At 40.8% G+C, this 17,299-nt stretch overlaps 1 protein-coding gene across 5 annotated transcripts in view; it reads right to left on the reverse strand.

Moving 5' to 3' along the window:
- sbf2 (SET binding factor 2) overlaps positions 1-17,299 on the reverse strand; it is a 98,009-nt gene that overhangs the window by 16,677 nt on the left and 64,033 nt on the right. For 2 of the 5 annotated variants that reach the window (XM_007554103.2, XM_007554102.2), the window contains exons 18-28: positions 12,544-12,714; positions 12,097-12,368; positions 10,205-10,377; positions 9,924-9,997; positions 5,967-6,162; positions 5,696-5,823; positions 3,068-3,243; positions 2,839-2,972; positions 2,527-2,728; positions 2,224-2,420; positions 1,901-2,041 (exon numbers count right to left, since the gene is read on the reverse strand). In XM_007554103.2, coding sequence (XP_007554165.1) covers positions 1,901-2,041; positions 2,224-2,420; positions 2,527-2,728; positions 2,839-2,972; positions 3,068-3,243; positions 5,696-5,823; positions 5,967-6,162; positions 9,924-9,997; positions 10,205-10,377; positions 12,097-12,368; positions 12,544-12,714 — 1,864 coding nt within the window. Of the gene's footprint in view, positions 1-1,900; positions 2,042-2,223; positions 2,421-2,526; positions 2,729-2,838; positions 2,973-3,067; positions 3,251-5,695; positions 5,824-5,966; positions 6,163-9,923; positions 9,998-10,204; positions 10,378-12,096; positions 12,369-12,525; positions 12,715-17,299 lie in introns of all 5 variants that reach the window. The other 3 variants (XM_016672473.1, XM_016672472.1, XM_016672471.1) reach the window with 2 other exon arrangements.

Here is a 17,299-nt window from a genome sequence, read left to right on the forward strand (position 1 = left end):
AAATCCCTTAAATACAAACAGTCTCCTTTTCTTTCTCCGTCTCTTTTACTGGACATTCGCACACAGACATATATATATAAAGATAAGTCATTAAAGATAACTGCTGACCACACTCAAAAAGGGAGAAAGCAATTACCTGAGAACAAAGAAAACAAAACAGAAATAACTTCAAATGCTGCTGTGCACTTTCTTTTTTATCGGAAGAAATGAACTCTATGTGGCCTCTTGTCCCTTCAGAAAACAAGCTTAGTTTTTTTTCCCACGAGAGCCCTAATGCTTCCCCTTGAAGCTAAATCAGGTCAGGTAGGGGCAGCAGGCAGTAGAGAAGGCAGCTTAGCCTGTTGATATTTACTGATTATTTTTTAGTTCAGTTAAAATTAAAACTTGTCTTAATCTTTCAGTTCAGAATCTTGTTTGGTTTTATAACAGTAAACTTTTTTCTTTTTTTTTTTTTTTTTTTGAACCTGGCAAACCAAGAACGAACATGCGTCAAATTGTGATAAGATGATAATAACTTATTGTAATTTTGGTGTGTGTGTCGATATCATTGACCAACAATCTTCAAATCCTCACTCACTTCCAAGAGCAGCCTACATTTAATAAATCTGCCCCAGCTTCACTTCTATGGGTTAATTTCTAAAGAGACATGGAAACAAGTTCGGGTCAGAGTGCGTCTCAGTTGGGAAACCTTAAGGTGTGTGAGCAGTCCGACTGGCAGCAAAGGCAACAAAGACTTTTGTTCTGTTTGCTTTAAGCAGCCCTTTCTCATGCCCCCCGCTTCGACTAGGAGCCATTACTGTTAACTGATAACATTATTGGCCTTCTGCCATTTTCATGCTCTGGTTTTCAGCTCCTGTGCAAAGCAGGCCAACTGGTACGGCTCTATATGAAAGTCCATCTTTACTGCTCTAGCTGGATTATAAAAGCCATAATAACATCAGACTGCAGGAGTTCGTCAACATGCAGACAAAGTAGATTTTTTACAGTGCAGTAAATCTACAAGATAAACAGAGGCCAAACATTGTCAGCAGTTTGTCATTAAAAGCAGATAATGTTATGTACAGCAAGGCACAAAGACATCTGATTATCATCAGCGTACGGTGTAATTTAGTTTAAGTTTGTATGTGAAGAATTAGACGACGATTACAGAATAAAAACGGAAACATATATCGTCTAAATAAATGTTTTTCACACTATATTGTAACTATCCTGGTGGTACTTATGTAGTTGTAGTCATACATGGCATTTGGAGCAACTATTAGAAACTCTGAAACTTCTCAAAAGAAAAATTCAGAAGAGAAAATTTGAAGAACTATCTCTATAAACTGAAAAATGCCACAGAGAACTGGAAACAGCTCCTGGTGAATATTCATGCTATATAAGTCAGACCTTGGACCTAAGCAAACAAAACCAAGCTTCTTGATCGAGGTTCAAAAAGCTAGAGGAATTTGCTAATTGATATTCTCAGTGTCCAGCCTATTGTTAGCGATACAAGCCGCTAGCAATGCATTTCTCAGCATTGTGCTTTCAAACATTACAGCCACATGTCCAGTAAAGAAGTTGGTATAGCACTACGTGGAAAGGTCTGACCTAATAAAAATGGTAAAAAGTCCAAACAACACTTATTTACAGCAGCTATAACCAACATCCATATGCAGGGCAGTCATACTGGATTTTGAGGTTGAGGTTGGTAACAAAGAAATTTCCTGAATAAAACTTTACCTGATGATCAAAAATGTGTCACATATTTAAATCTGATCATGAAGTGCGAGTGGATACTAATATATTTAGTTTTCTCTTTTTTTGACACCAAGTCAAAAAAAAACAACAACCTGACAAAGTCTACAATGGGCTTTGCTACAAAGAGTTTAACAAACCAGTGGTTCAAATACTATTTTACCTGGTGAAAGGCCAATGAGGGAGCGATTGGACAGGGTGTTGGTGCCGTTAATTTTGAAGATGGTTGGGATGGAGTCAAGAATGGCTTGAAGGTACTTCTCCTGTTCAAGGCTACTGGATGAATCTGACGAGGAGGCTGGTGCTGAAGACGAAAACAGAAAAGATAACCACATTAATCATAAAACTTGTGTTTTCTTTTCCAACCATGGTCACGTTTTTGGCATAATTTTTGCAAGTCGTAATCCAAGGCAGCAATCTAGCAGATTTATTGCCAAAAAGCTCAAGTTTCTAGAATTTTCTGTGCCTCTTAGAAAGCAAACCCACATGCTGAGGAAGTGTTCTGTGACTTGAACAGCCCCACCACACTCTTGCCATGGAAGCCTCCTGAGCGCATGAGCACAGCTTTGGTCCGCGGATGTTTCCAGCACACAACAGGCAGACGGTTGTGCCTGTAACATCGTGCTACTTTGTGTAAACTGCTGTCTTGCACGGCCTGAGGTACAACCAGTAGCCCTGGGTAGCTGAAGAGAGTGTGGGGGAGAAGCAGAGTTTTGGTGTGATATATTGAGGGAAAAAACAAGGTTGAAGAAATGTGAAGAGACTCGGGTGATCAGAGGGCAGCCGTACCTGCGGCAGAGGGAGTAGAGTCTGTTCACGGCTGTGATCCTGAACTGATCGCCTGATTTGGAGCGAGACGAGCTGACCGTGATGGTGCCGAGACCGAGACGCTGGTAGTCCCGGAAACAGGACTGCTCCACCAGCTGCTCCATGGTGGACTTCTCGGATGCTCTCAAAGTGCTGCTGGGTGGTGGTTCACCGTCATCGGATACTAAATACGACATACCAAAACACAGAATTACATAGAGAAAACTTTATCCTAGTCTATTTCTATTTTTCTTCACAGTGAATTCAATATGTAAAAACGTCTATTTTTCTCACTTGAAATGTCATCATCTTCTTGCCAGGTCATCCGGCTGCCTCTGTCGGCCTTCTTCAGCGAGCTCTGACTACCTCGGCCCATCGTGATCTTCCCTGCCCTCTTCGCACCTTTGACAATGGTTTTCGACAGTGTTCTGTGAGGAGAACAGAGCAGAGCTTCTATCTGAGGCTTCATTTCATTACACGTGATTGATTTAAAACATGGCATTTCTGCCCTGAGTCTGCAAACCTGAAGCCAGTGTTTCTCTCTTTTGGTTTAGGAAGGATCAGCTGAGGAGCCGTTTGTCCTGCCGCAAAAGCAAATGAGCTGAAGATGGACTGAGGGTAGCGGATCCTCTGTAGGTGCTTCCTAAAGATCTCCACCACCTCTGAGCTAACCTCCTCGTCAAAAGCTACTTTTATTAACTGAAATAGAAACACAGAAAACATGATTACTTAAAAAGCCACAGTTTTTTAACAAAATATCAGACGCCAATATAAAAATTTACTCTAGAAGACACGGCATGTAACGTTCTAGCTATGAGCCTGTGTGTGTGTGTTTCTGTGTGTGGGGAGTAGGGGGGGGGTTCAACAGCGCACGCACAGCCAGTGCAGAAACAACATCGCGTACAGGCAGAACAACTGGACTTAGTTTGATCTGTAAAACGACAGGAATGAACCATAAAACAATTTTACAGCAGAGCAAGTAAAGAGAACGAAAACATGCTTCACATAAACAGCTTTTTGTCTTTGTTTCTGAGAAGCTTGTAACACCGAGACCACAGGGATTTTTAAAAGATATTTCACACTCAGTGGAACTCCTTCCAAAAGTATGAACACACCCGTAAATTTCAGGTTCCTTTTATTGTTGACAGACATTGCTATCAGGGGATATAAAAACATCAAATTTAAGTGAAACAATGGAAAATAATATGATGCTTAAAAAAAAAAAAAAAGTGGGTCTTATCAACAATCAAACTCTCTCAACTCTGAGCTGATAGGCTGCGATTTCACCACACATTCCTAGAAGAAAGGTTTACATACGATGAGTACATCGGCTCCGGCCGTTTCCAGAAACTTCTACCAAGCTTAACAGGGTTAAGGTCAGACGACTCCGGCAGCCATAACATAACTGATACCAGTTTGGCCACAGCGTGGACGAGGATCAAAGGTCAGCGCTAAAAAGCGTGACACAGTCGGGGCCTGTTATTCCGTAGGATGGAGTAACCCAGCACTGCAGGTGATCGCAGGCTGAAGGAACGTCCACATCGGTGGACTTCCAACAAACATACTGGCATTCAAGCAACCATAAAATCGTAATTTGTACTCCCTGTATCACACTGGCTGTTACAGAGCTGGGGAAGAATTTGATCCAAATAGCTCAGTCAGTTCTGGGTTTAAGACTCTGTCTCAAGGTGATGTTAAGAAGTGGTTTCTGAAAAGTTACACAATCTTTTTTATTGGATTCCTACAAATGTATTTATTTAATTCCCAAAAGCGCACCACTTCTTTGAAGCTTTTATGAATTACACAAATATATATTTAGCCACAATAATTAGCTGGCAAAGGAGAGTTAAAGGACTTGAAATGAAATCTTTATTCAGCAGTGTAATCTCATGCAGGCAATTTTCTAACAACTCGACCTTCAATTACGTAAAATGAGGAGAACTCCATATAAAGTGACACCACAATAGTCTGTAATAAAATAAAGTGATATTTTTATTTTAATCACTCTTCAAAATGGTAAAGACAAGAGACTATGCCATTCAATTAAAGCTGTAAATTGCTACAGTGTAGATGGATAACTGGAATTGGATACAACATGATTAGTGGTGGGGCTCGATTAAAATGTCTAATCAAGTTAATTGCAGGGCTTTCATTAATCAATTAATCACATTTTAACCAAAGCTATACATCGACAAAATAAGCAACATTTTAAATTCAAAAACCGTTTCTGCTGCTAAATTATTGAATAAATGGGCACAAGAGATTAATAACAGCAACATGTTTTGCATTGAGGTGGCATGTTAAGCTTTAATAGTTTGGGTGATGGGCTAACTCCTCCTTTCTCCTTTTTGAAACAAAAATTAACCTCCAGTGGGCAAAACAAGAAAGGTTTTGCCATTTGTCGTTATTTGCAGATGTCGCTTGTGCGTCAGATATACAGGTGTACCAGAAATGCATCACATGGCTTCCAAATGGAACCTTTTTATATAAAAACAGGGAATAATTGTGTTAAAATCAATGTAATTAATTTAAATGGATGCATTAAAAGTTCAGGCTCTAAATATGACAGCAACTTGTCAAAACTTGAAAGTATCGACAGTCAGAGCAATGACAAAACAGTTTAGAACTGGGCCAGTGATAGACAAGGCTGCAGAGGGAAATAATTTATCTTGAAAACGTTTGAGAAAAACGGTAAAGGAGGAAAGACTGGCATTTTGAGGTCACAAAAGCAAGCAAGAAGCCAAGAAGGCTAAGAGGAATGAACAGTATGAACTATCCTGTTGGCAATAGTAAATTGTCTAAAGTATTAGCAGCAGGCCTCTCAATAGTGGTGGCACCTGTGACTTGTCAAAACTGTTTTGTTTGGATTTTGTTCCCACTGAAGGAATTAACTTGCAACATAATATGAATTCATCTTAAGGCGAGCGTCCTTAGCAGGGGTGCCAGTAAGGGGTGCCAGCTCTATGAAGCACTTAATATTTGCATAACACCAAGCCTTTGAGAGCTGACAGAAATGATCTGTGCAACACTTAAATCGCATGATTCCTGCTGATGATTTAGCTCTGAGCAGCATCTTGCTGAGCTCTACTCACCAACATTTTAACAACCAGCAAAACTAGGAATCACCTGACAAGCGTGCTCGAGTGTTTACCTGGAACGATGCCGAGCGGAGCTGCAGACCTTCCTGCATGTTCTGCTGCAGCTGGTTCTGGATGCTGATCTTCTTCTCTTTGGTCAGCGTGGACACAGGGAACGCCCTGATGACCGCCTGCTCCCCCACTGCACAAACACAGGAAGAAAAATAAAACAGAATTTGTAAGTCATTCATAGCATTAAGAAAATCCCTACGTGGCACTGGATATTCTATCACTATCTGCAATGGTATGTAAATTATACCATTTCTGCTGCGATTCGGTGCGTACCTAATGGATCATGAGGAATGCCTTTGAAGATGATGCGGTATGTGGTAAGAAAGAGAGCCCCCTCTGCTGGCAGGATGTGAGGGCCCCCGAGGAGGCCCCCGGTGGCCTCTTCCCTGCCGTCGGGGTCCAGCAGCACCCGCAGCCCTTCTGACACCACCTCCTCTCCAGGAAGCAGAGCTGGACGAAGAATCTTCGGCTGGTGGGAGAAACACAAAAACCCAGCACATTATGCAAAAAGAAAACAGGCGCCGTACCTGTTTGCAGGCACGTCCGCGCTCCAGCTGAGGCGTTTTATTTTTATTGACAAGAAAGCACTAAAACTGGACGGCCCAGCAGTGAGATTTGCGTCACTGACTCAGATTCAGGAAATAAATTTATCATCATAATGTCTAATCAGAGCACCATATGGCTTCTTTGGAGAGGTTTTAAACCTTACGTGCAAAAACCACCGTGCAGCATTTTTAAAATGATCCACAAACATCCAAGAAAAACAATCAATTTGCAACCCCATGTGGGGAATAATTTCCCTTTTCAATCTCTGCAGGAGAACTCGCTCAATTGTGCCTTATTGAGGAAAAATAGTTGTTTGTCTTGTTCACTGAACTTAACTATTGATTTTCACATTATGTTTTCGACATCTGGACAACTGATAAGAGGTATTTTGCACATGTAGAAAAGATTTTAGCAATAATTATATTTAGAGATTTACATTTAAGTGGAACTCACATGCATGACAAAGCGTACACTTTTGTTTTTGTTTATTCAGTTTTAAATTGTGAAAAATAAAAATGGAAATAATTAGAAAAATTCAGAATATGAAATTCAGAATATGATGCAACTGTGTTAGCAATCGTGTCCAAGTAGCTTGGTTAGTAACTATATGAATGTTTGTTGAAATACTTTTCACATGGAACAATCATCAATCATGCATGCACTGGCCTATTCTGTCGAAAGGAAAGAAAAGGTGAGTCCTGGTTTCCAAGAAATATTTAATAGCTCTTCACGTCCATATAGTCTGGAAAAAACTTTATGGTACATGCAGCAAAAAATAAATAAATAAATAAATAAAAAAATATGCCGTCTTTACTTTTTTCTTACAAATGTTTCAGATTAAACTTTTTTTTTTTTAAATCAAATTAAAATAATACGATGAAATAATAATAAAATAATCAGTTTCCAAATGGTGATTACATTAATTAGAGGAAACAAAGGCTGTCCAAGCCAAATTGGTTAAACGACATAGACAAAATGAACACTCTCTTTAACTAATACCTGGTTGTCGCTGACTTAGACTTTTAGATCCAGTTTGGACCCATTCTGTTTTCCCGAATCATTTCTATGTGGTAACAGTAAACGGCTGCACATGTGAGATGCTCGTTGTGCTCAGAAGTGGTTTTGGCCTTGAAGCTCTTCCCATAGATGCCATTTTTGTTCAGTTCTTCTCTCATCCTTGAGCAAAGCATCTTAACCATAAGTGAAGTTAGTGAGGCCTGCAGTGCTTTAGACGTTGTTCTATGTTGCTTTGTGACCTTGCTCATAGGATATTGATAAATAAAAGAGTCACCACTGTTTCATGTTTTCACTATTTGTGGAAAACTGTGTTCTAATCTAGTCCCAGAGTCACAGAAAGGACTCTGTAAGCCTTTCCAGACTGATACATGTCTACAGGTTTCACAACTTTCGAGATATTTTAGCCTACTTCATGTTGTCAAATGGGTTCTGTTAGATGATTTCTTAATTGTAAAGATCTGAGAGTTAATATTTCCCAAGGAGTCAAGTTGGATTGGAGCATTTTAACAAATGAAATCTCAATTAACTTAAAAAGTGTTTTTTTTATGTACTCGGGCTATATTTGTCTTATATTAAATTTAATTTGATGAGATGAAACACTTAAGTGTAAAATAAAGAAGTTTTGAACACTTTTTAATCCACTGTGGCTTACAGCAGTGCACTTTAGTGGTTTGTTGATAGGACTGATTATTAACCAAGACCAATGGTCAATTTCTTCAATTGCATGTCTGCACCGTCGCCGTTTCACCTCCTTCTGACCTGCAGAAACATTCAATTGTTCCACAGTTCAAAATCTGAAAGAGAAGGGACATCAGCTCAATCCGAGGGTTTCCTGTTGAGGCCACAGTCGGCCTAAGGGAACTGAGGTCTGGCCCGGAGATAATTATAGCCTCTTGAATCTGTCCTTGAACGAAAAGTGGGACAGAGAAGCAGAGTCCCCGTGCACCTCATTACTCCTGCAAGCTAAACGATCCATTACGGCTTCTACGTATTATGACATCAACCATCCAGGCAAATCAAGACTCTTGAATCTGTTGTGGCACGCTTTCTAGCAGATCCTGGCATATTCTTAAGAGTGGAAGTTCTGTCTCACATTAACACGTGAGCAGCAGGCAGAACGTGCATGTTGGTTTCCAAGCTGCTCCCAGGACGGTAATAGCATGACGTTTGTTTGTGTGTAATTGTATGATTTGTAGAGAACTGGCAGACATATGGCACAGCTGGGTCCACAAGTCAAAATATAAAGTGCGCTGTTGCCTGGACAAAAAAAACAAAAAAAAAAACTGGATGTGACCGGCGTTCTGCAAACCAGACTAAATTTAGAGGAGGCACGAAAAGCACCAAGAGTCGTGACGCGAGTAAAAAACCCTTTCTAAAGATAACAATGTAAATTCAGATCACTTACTGTTGCCCATTTGTCTGGCAACATTTAAAATGACATGGCCTTGTCTGGAGAATAACATCCACTTAAAAGTCCAAGACAAATAAGAAACCTTTTGGGTTCTAATGCAGCGTCTGGTTAAAATTAAACTAAACACATGAGCACAAACCCCTAACAGGCCTCAGCCCTTGTCAGGCATGGTGGTGTGACATCATGACTTGGTCACCTTTCAGTTACAGCATTATAGAGTTAACTATGCTGCAAAGTACCCACATGAGATCCAGATGATACAAATATGTTGAATAAGGTTATATTGTGCAACTGTTCTTTTTTTTCTTGGCTTAATGTTGATTTAATAAGCCCATTAAAGCATCTAAGCCAGGTTTAGTTGGACAGCAATCTCATTTAAGCTGCTTCTACATATGTTGTGGAGCTTTATTGCAGCAGACTGACTGCGTGACGTGTGTGTATTTGGATGTTGCTGCTACAGACCACTAGTTCTTTGGAGCCTGCAGCCTTCACGTTAATAGTTTAATGTCATGCAATGTTTTCTACTGTATTTTTAAATGATTTATAGTGAGTGAGAAAGAGACAGCAATGTGCTGAATATGACTATGAAGAAGACGACTTTAGTGGTTTTAGTGCGCAGGAGGAAGATGAAGACAGCAATCAATAACTTGATAGGCTGATGTATTTTTAAGTAGCCATGTTACAGGCAGATACTGCATATAAAAAGTAAAAAAAAAAACTTTCAGTGTAAATATCTCATATTACAATATGAACACCTGTGACTAATAGATGAATGCAGCCTATACATGCACACATTTTTTTTTCTTGCCAAAGTTGGTGGGTGTGGCTTATATTCAGGCGTTCTCAATAGTCCGTTAATTACGTTACCCTGGGAGGAAGTGACTTTTATTTCCAAATTGAAAGATGTGAATTGAAATTAAACAGAATCATAAGTAAAGGAGAGTGGGACTAATATTTAGCAATTATTACAAATACTAATTCTTTGTTTTCTTATAAAGAAAAGTGTATAGACAGACTTTATACATGTATCTGCCTGCAGGAGATGATTCGGTTTTTAGAGTAAATGGGGAAGCAGCTCTTGCTCTGCAGCACGACTGAATCATATTTTCCAGCTTCAGGAGAGAACATCAAAATTGAATTTGCTTTATGATCCTCTTTAGCTCAACATTATTCTAAGTAGATTCACAGCTTTAATTGTACAAAGCCCTGTGCAGATATAAGCTTTCACACAGCTCAGTGGGGAGGAACACACTCACCTTCTGAATAGGGGGCAACCTCCTGCTTTCCCTATGAACTGCCTCTAAAGCCTCCATCTGCATCGCTACGATTCCTGTGGGTCAGACACGGGGATCGGTTACCCAGAACACACACTACAAGTGCACATGTCCGTGTGTATCCACTTTCTGAGGCTGTCTGACATGTCAGGAGTTAGTGAGCTTATACATTTCTGTAGGCGTTGGCATCAACAAATAACACATGCACCCAGGAGGTACGAAGCGGAGGGAGTCTGGGCTGTGACGGAGTGTGAATGCTGCACCTGGGATCATGCAGTGCAGGCTCTTGATGTGCTCCTGGGTGACGCCGCTCTCCGTGCACACCTTGTCGATGAAGCGGGCAACAAACCTGACCACGGAGTTTGCCGTGTCGCTGTTCTCCGAGTCCTCGAACCCGCTCTCCGTGTCGAAGCTCTCGGCCATGCTGCCAGCGATGCTGCAAATATAAATGATGACGCAGTTGAGATTAAGAAAAGGTCACGGGGCCGCTTCCAAGAGACGGGGCTGCGTGCTGACAGATCACACATTTAAACACGCGCCCCCGATAAAGAGCAGCGAGCGGCCGGGTGATTTTTCAGCGAAGCAAAGCGCTGATGGCTGGATTTAACTGGAGGTTGTTTCACATGAGAAAGTGATGCAACGCTCTCCCCGGGACAAATGCTGCATGATGAAATCGAAATGTTCCCTGAGAGAAACAAACAAGTCTGGGATGAAAATGTAAGACAAAACACTTCAAATATTTTCCACATAAATAAATCCTTGGCTGAAGCATTTCTGTAACTTTCAGAAATAAATAAAACTGGATAACATACCAGCATCATGTTATTTTTGTTGAAATTGAAATTAAATTCTGCACAAGCCGTAACAAAACGCAATATCGGATCATTGGACACAATTGTGAAATTCATACTTCGTTCCACTTTTAATAAACACCCACGGGCCGGATTTTCCTGTCCAACTCCCTCCACAGTTACAGCAAGACAGAGGAAAAAAACTAATTTAGTGTGGCCCATTCAGGGAAGTCCGAAGGTGGATGAAAACGAGCCACGTTCTGTTTAATGCCGGAGAAGCATAAGCCCAAATAACAGATTGAAGTCGGAAACAAACGAAGTACAGCAGCCTGTTTGGCCTGAAAAGAAGGTATCATGTAGACTGTGAGTTATTCCACGTCCACCCACAGACTTATCATCACCTTGTTTAATAGAAACTCACATCCTCCCTGATCCTGAAAACATAACTTGAGGTTTCCTCCAGCAGAAGCTGATTGTTCTACCTTCTGAGCAAGTTTAAATCAAGCTCTGACTTTGTTATGTCAAGGAAAAATGTTATGAAACTGCAGAGCAGCTGTGTCTCAAAATTGTTTTTTTTGTGTCTTTAAAGATCCAAATTCAGTTTTTAAATGATGATTTTATAGAACAAAATGAAAGTCCCCTAATAACTATATTGGCAATAACCAATGTCGACTGCTCTCAAGCGTTTGTACTATGAACAAATCTTTAATTCACTTTAGAAGAACTTTGACCAACTCTACTTCCCTGATTTGTTTTAATGCCTTAAGATCACAGATTACACCATGAATGGTCTGCTTAAGGTCATGCCACAGCCTTTCAATCAGATTTATGTCCGGAACTTGACTAGACCTCCTACAAATTTAATCAATTTGATTAATTTAGTTGTTTTTCAGCCATTCAGATGTGGATGTGCTGGTGGGGTTTAAATCATTTCCTGCTGCATCACCCAAGTGCACCTGAGCTTAAAGCCACTGAAAATCATCCGTTCTCCTTCAGGATTTTTCTGGTAAGAAAATGAAAGTTGACATTTTTAATTGACTTTTTATGCAAGTTTTAAAGGAATTTTGCATAAAAGGTTTCACTATTTACTCAATAATGCAAAGCTGACACTTGTAATGAACTTTTAATGCAACTTTTAGTGCACCTTTGCATTAAAAGTGTCATTATTTGCTGAATGACACTTCATGACAACCGTTGTAAACATTTATGAAGAGTCATTCATGTGTTATGTCATGTTTATGACAGTCTCAAGTCAGTCTAATGCACACCCGTTCAAATAAAGTGTTACCAGATCTCAAGTGTAAAATAAAGCGAAACAGGAAGAAATCGAAGCATCGTCTTGGTCCAGAGAAGGAAATCCTGACCTGTTTGTCACAATGCTGTTGCTGCCACTCTCCCAGTCAGTGACGGGCGCGTTACGCAGGAGTTTGTTCTTGCTGGTGTCCAGAGGAACCAGCAGGTAAACCATAAGGTTGGCGTAGTGGATGGCCTGACTGAACACAGTGTTCTCCTCGTTCTTCACCAGCTCCTGTTGCTTGTCCTTGCTGAGACTGGGCCACAGGCGCAGCTGCTGCGCCGCCAGGTCCATGGCTGTCTGCTCCTCATCACTACCTGCAGCAGACTGGGGGTCCGCATCCTGCAGAGCCAAGAGTAATAGAAACAGCTTCACTCCTTGGCTCCAATCACGATAAGTTTGTTAAAAAATAGTTTTTTTTTCCCCCTTGAGCTATAATTCACTGTGGATCAATCAATTCATCTTTATTGAGAAAAGATTTAGAAAGCACAGCTCAGACATTTCTTTTTCTCCTTACCTTAGGGGTGGCGGCGATGGCTCTCTTTTCTTCTGGGGTGTTCAGGTACAGGGCCCGGATCTGACTCTGGACTTCACTATAGAAAGTGGCTTCCCAGAACTGCTGGTTGGTCCAAATGGGATGGTCCTGTATGCAGGTGTAGGCAAATTGGTTCACTCCAGCAGCCAGTCTCTGCAAGACAAAACAGAGCAGAGGTCATGATGCAATACTTAACAACAACAACAACAAAAAAAGTTAAGAACGCATTATCTGGTTGCCATTAAACCAAGGAAGCGTATTTCCGATGACACGCGGAGTGAATTATGCAATTTGGAGAGATATTTGCAATACTTGTAGCTCAGAAAATGTTTGCCGCTGTTGGAATTTCGGAGGATTCGATGATGGAGTAACTAAGGAAAACCAAATAAGGATATGCAAAAGAACAAAATAATTATGCGCTCTCACGGCACAAGCAAAAGGGTAACGATCGAGCATTTGCCCAAAAGTTTTCTCATCGCGATCTTCGAATTTTTTAAATTCACGCTGTGTGACAAGGCCGGCTTTATCACCTCGCCAGAACATTGGACAATAAAAACAAACCAAGCAACTAGAGAGCTAACTCAAAAGGTACCGCTGCAAAGCAAAATTATCACCGACCGTCCATATGTGCAGAGGCAGGCTGGTTAATCCTTTCAATGGCTGCACATTTACCGCAACAGTTTTCAGTAAAATGAGTCTGTTAAAGTGTTAAGAAGTGGGAGAAACAACAAAATCAAGCGAGCTATGAGGTTTAAAGCGAAAATCAATCATTCGCTGCGAGTCATAACTTTTTAAACAGATAACAACCCCTGTTGGAGCAACGTAGCACCCCTTAGAGTGGTCTGCAAAGTGAATCAGCCGTGGCTCGCAAAAACAGCCACTTTGGAGGAAGCTGGAGTTCTCGACTGAAAGCGTCAGCACAGCCGTGTGCTGCACTGCGCCAAAACCGTATGGTGAGGAGACGCTGAGCGATTCCAGAAAAATAAACTTGCATAGGAAAAACAACACAACCTCAACAGAGGCTGTGTTCAGATTAATGAGCGTCCACAGAAAGCAAACTTTCACCATCCATCCGTCTCGAAGCCTTAGAGCCACATGCATGGATCAGGCCTGTTATTAGATTAGCTTCTGATTTCTCTCCCCTGAGTCTGACACAAGCCAGTGGTGTCTATTATCACTTTATAGTTTGCTTTTGAAGAAAGAGAACTGGTGGCGGGGGAGGTCACTGTAATTACAAGAGACAGAACCAAAACAGTGGGCCAAACGCCAGGAGGGTGCTGAGCTTACAGCTAATGCCCACACAGCAGAAACACACACACACACACACACACACACACACCTCTTCATACTAGAGCCAAGTGTTCCTCCTAGTTCATAGTCGTTAATTTGTTAATCGTTCTTTCCTGTGGTTTAAATATCCACATTTTTGCCAGATTTGATTGACAGAAGCACTAATTTCTGAGGATGCACTACAACCTCAGCTGCTACTTAGTGAAAGAGAAAAAGTATTTAATAGAAAATGCTGGTTAAACATCTTGAAAAACTTAAAAGTCACACTGTTAGACAGTTACACAACTGCTGCTTAACCTCCTGCTGATCGGCTCCTAAATGTTAAATAACCAAGATGAAACCAATTTTCAGGAGAAACAACATGTCTCTGATTAAAGTCTGTTTTCAAAGGCTTTCAAGGTGTTTAAAGACTGAACCTTTCATGTCCTGCTGGCAAATGAGAGAACCTAAAAAAAAACAACAACAGATTTTACTCATAATAAAGGAAAAAGATCTACAATGGTTGTCTGAGTCACTTGACGCTACGAGCCAAAAGGACAACTCTTGACCTAATTTTCAACCCCGTAACCACATGTTTTGTTCCGATTCATTATAACTGGAAACAAACCGTGGTTAGCATGGTATGTGTCCTTACCGTTACCTCTTCGCAATCTCGACCTGATTTTTTTGAGGTGTGGAAGATAATGCTGGGACATCAGGTAAACAGTTTGACAATGTGACCACGTAAAAGATTAGTTGAGGACCGATATCGAAGAGCGTCCTTTTTTATACCATCGGTTTTGAACGTTTTAGCAAACCAGCAACCAGTTCTTCCATGAATGGCATATTCCATTTCAACCCTGTCCCAGTTGGCTCCGAGTTTTCCATCTTCACTTTAAAATTCAAGATGTCTGTTAGTGACGTGAATGGAGGGTGAATTTATGGAGTTATTGAGACTTTTATAAGCTGCTCGAGCAAAAGAACTTTGGATTGTGATGTGCGCAGAAAGTTAGACGACCACTTCCAATGTGGGGGGGGAAAAACCCACGCAGACATCTGCAATCTGTTTATGTAAAAAGGATTTAGGCCTGGGCAATGTGACGTGCAACTAATATCAACATATAGTTCGGATTTGATGGTGATTCAGGACTCTGATCCTCTTTCCAATTGCAGGGCAAAAGCAACAAACATTGTAGCTGTCTTTAAGCTCGCAAACACCTGCAAACCCGACAGGTAACTCATGATTTGAGACAAAGATAAATCCTTTTAACTCACAAACAGACTATGAAAAGACTTCATATACATCTATGAAACACGTGCAACAACTAAATGACAGATGTCAGAGCATAGGAGCCAAGCACTGAAACATCAGATCAATGCTAAGGAAGGAAAATCCTTGTAGGCTACAATTTAGGGCTTAAATAAATGGGAAATGCTAAATAATCACATTTTTTGCCATTACGAGATCTATAATAATGGTTTTAGGAGGGCTTAAAGAAACTATGCCTCCAGCAAATTAGAAGTATACATGCAATTCGGAAATTCGGTTCGGAAATGTTTACATGATATGCCATAAGTTGGTCACTGCCTGTTGCTTTGCTGAAGAAAAGTTTAAACATTTGAACATTTCTGGAAAAATCCATACAATATTAGGAGTCATATGACGCTCTAATACCAGTAATCAAAGTCATATCCAGCAGCGTAAGCACATTAAACGTCAAAATGTAAACAAATAAGCTAAGGAAATGATGTGAAACAGAATAAAACTAAACGAAACACAACACTGTACTTGTAAACTTTAACATGGTACCAACTGGAAGGTGGATCAGGTTAGAGAGGAATCAGAGGAATCTCAAACAGATTCCCTCATCAGAAGTGAGCAGATGAAAAAGCAGCAGACGTGGGGCTTTGTGCTGATGATTTGTCACAGATTTCACAGTCAGCTGAGGTGTCAGCAGCTTTTTTTTCCAAATCTGTCAGTAATAGCAAAGTGGATATGGGGGGATTGTTTGAAAACACACCTCATGTCGCATGACTCCATTACCGAATACATTTGTAAGTGCCTTATTTGTTTATGTAACGATTAGAGTAAAAACCTCAAATTAATTTCATTTGTTTCCTTTTTATGTGACGCTTAAAAGCAGGTAGGGCTATTTCCCCTTCTGGCTCAGTCCATGGGTCTGCTGGAGAGTCATGGGGGGATGGGCCAGGGTCGTACAGAAGAGAGAATGTCAACATATTTTGAAAATATAAAACATTTGTAAGAAGCTAAATTACAATTAGTAGCTTTTAATGTGCACACAAGTTTCCGTGAAGGTCTTTTCCCGGGATTGTATGTGAAAAGTCAACCCAAGTAGGGCATAATTATAAAATGGTAGTGGAAAAACTACTCAGTTAATGCTCTGAAGAAGCAGACATGGGTTATAAAATCCCATTTTCACCATAAGGGTGTACTGTTCAACTAGAAAACCTGTGCAAGTAAAGTGAAAGGCAGGGGAAGGACAACATTAAGGAGAGAAGCAGCCAAGCGGGAAAACAAAAATCTGGAGTAGTTGCAGGGATGCACAGCTCAGGTGGAAGAACCTGTGCAGCACACACAAATCCATCCTTTGAGGAAGAGTGCTAAGAACAAAAACTTTGTTAGAGAAAGCCGTAAGAAATCATGTTTTGAACATGGCAAACATGAAAAGAAGGTGCTCTGATCAGATGATAGCTGCAGAGTGCGACATACGGCAAAAAAAAAATTAAAAAAAATAAAAATAGCACTGCAAAATAACTTATCAGCAATAAACACAACAAAAATGCTTTGATTTCCACAGGAGAAAAGGAGCTTCCTTCTGCAGGATTTTCTCCATCAGTGGATTCTAAACTTTCCCCTCGCTTCACAGTCAGAAACTCTCCACTCCGGTCGGCCTCTAAACGACCGACGCAGCCGACCGGAGTGCAAACTCGCCGTAGATCATAAGCCAACTTTTAGATGACATTAATGACCGCGTGTTTAGATTAACTGTTCTCTCTCAGAATGACAGATGATTTATCTCACTTTACCATCAGAGGAACCATGCGTGCTGTCTTAGAGTTGAGCATGGGAAGGAGTCCAGAGGATTGCTGGAATAAATAACGAGGACACATCGAGAGCTGATCGATGTGATGAAGTTGAGCTATAGTGCAGCTAAGCCTGCCATTGTGCAAGACTGCAGTCTTAGAGTCTGAAGTATACGTGGACCCTGTCAAACTTTGCACGATTAAGTGGTAGAGCGTGGATTTAAGAAGAAATGTAGGCCTCTAGATACTCTCATACCTCTCTGTCAGCTGAGTGTGTTAAGCGTCTTGCAGCAGATGTTACGTGGGTGTGTGTCCATGTTTGCGCGGGTGGTATGGGTGTGTTATTTGTCAGGGCTTTCTATATTAAGCCTGTACTTTTCTGACTTGTCGGATATGCTTGGGTCAAATTGACCGAGGTCAGCCT

The sequence above is a fragment of the Poecilia formosa genome, unplaced genomic scaffold, assembly GCF_000485575.1.
Source record: "Poecilia formosa unplaced genomic scaffold, Poecilia_formosa-5.1.2 Scaffold61, whole genome shotgun sequence".
Lineage (NCBI taxonomy): Eukaryota > Metazoa > Chordata > Actinopteri > Cyprinodontiformes > Poeciliidae > Poecilia > Poecilia formosa.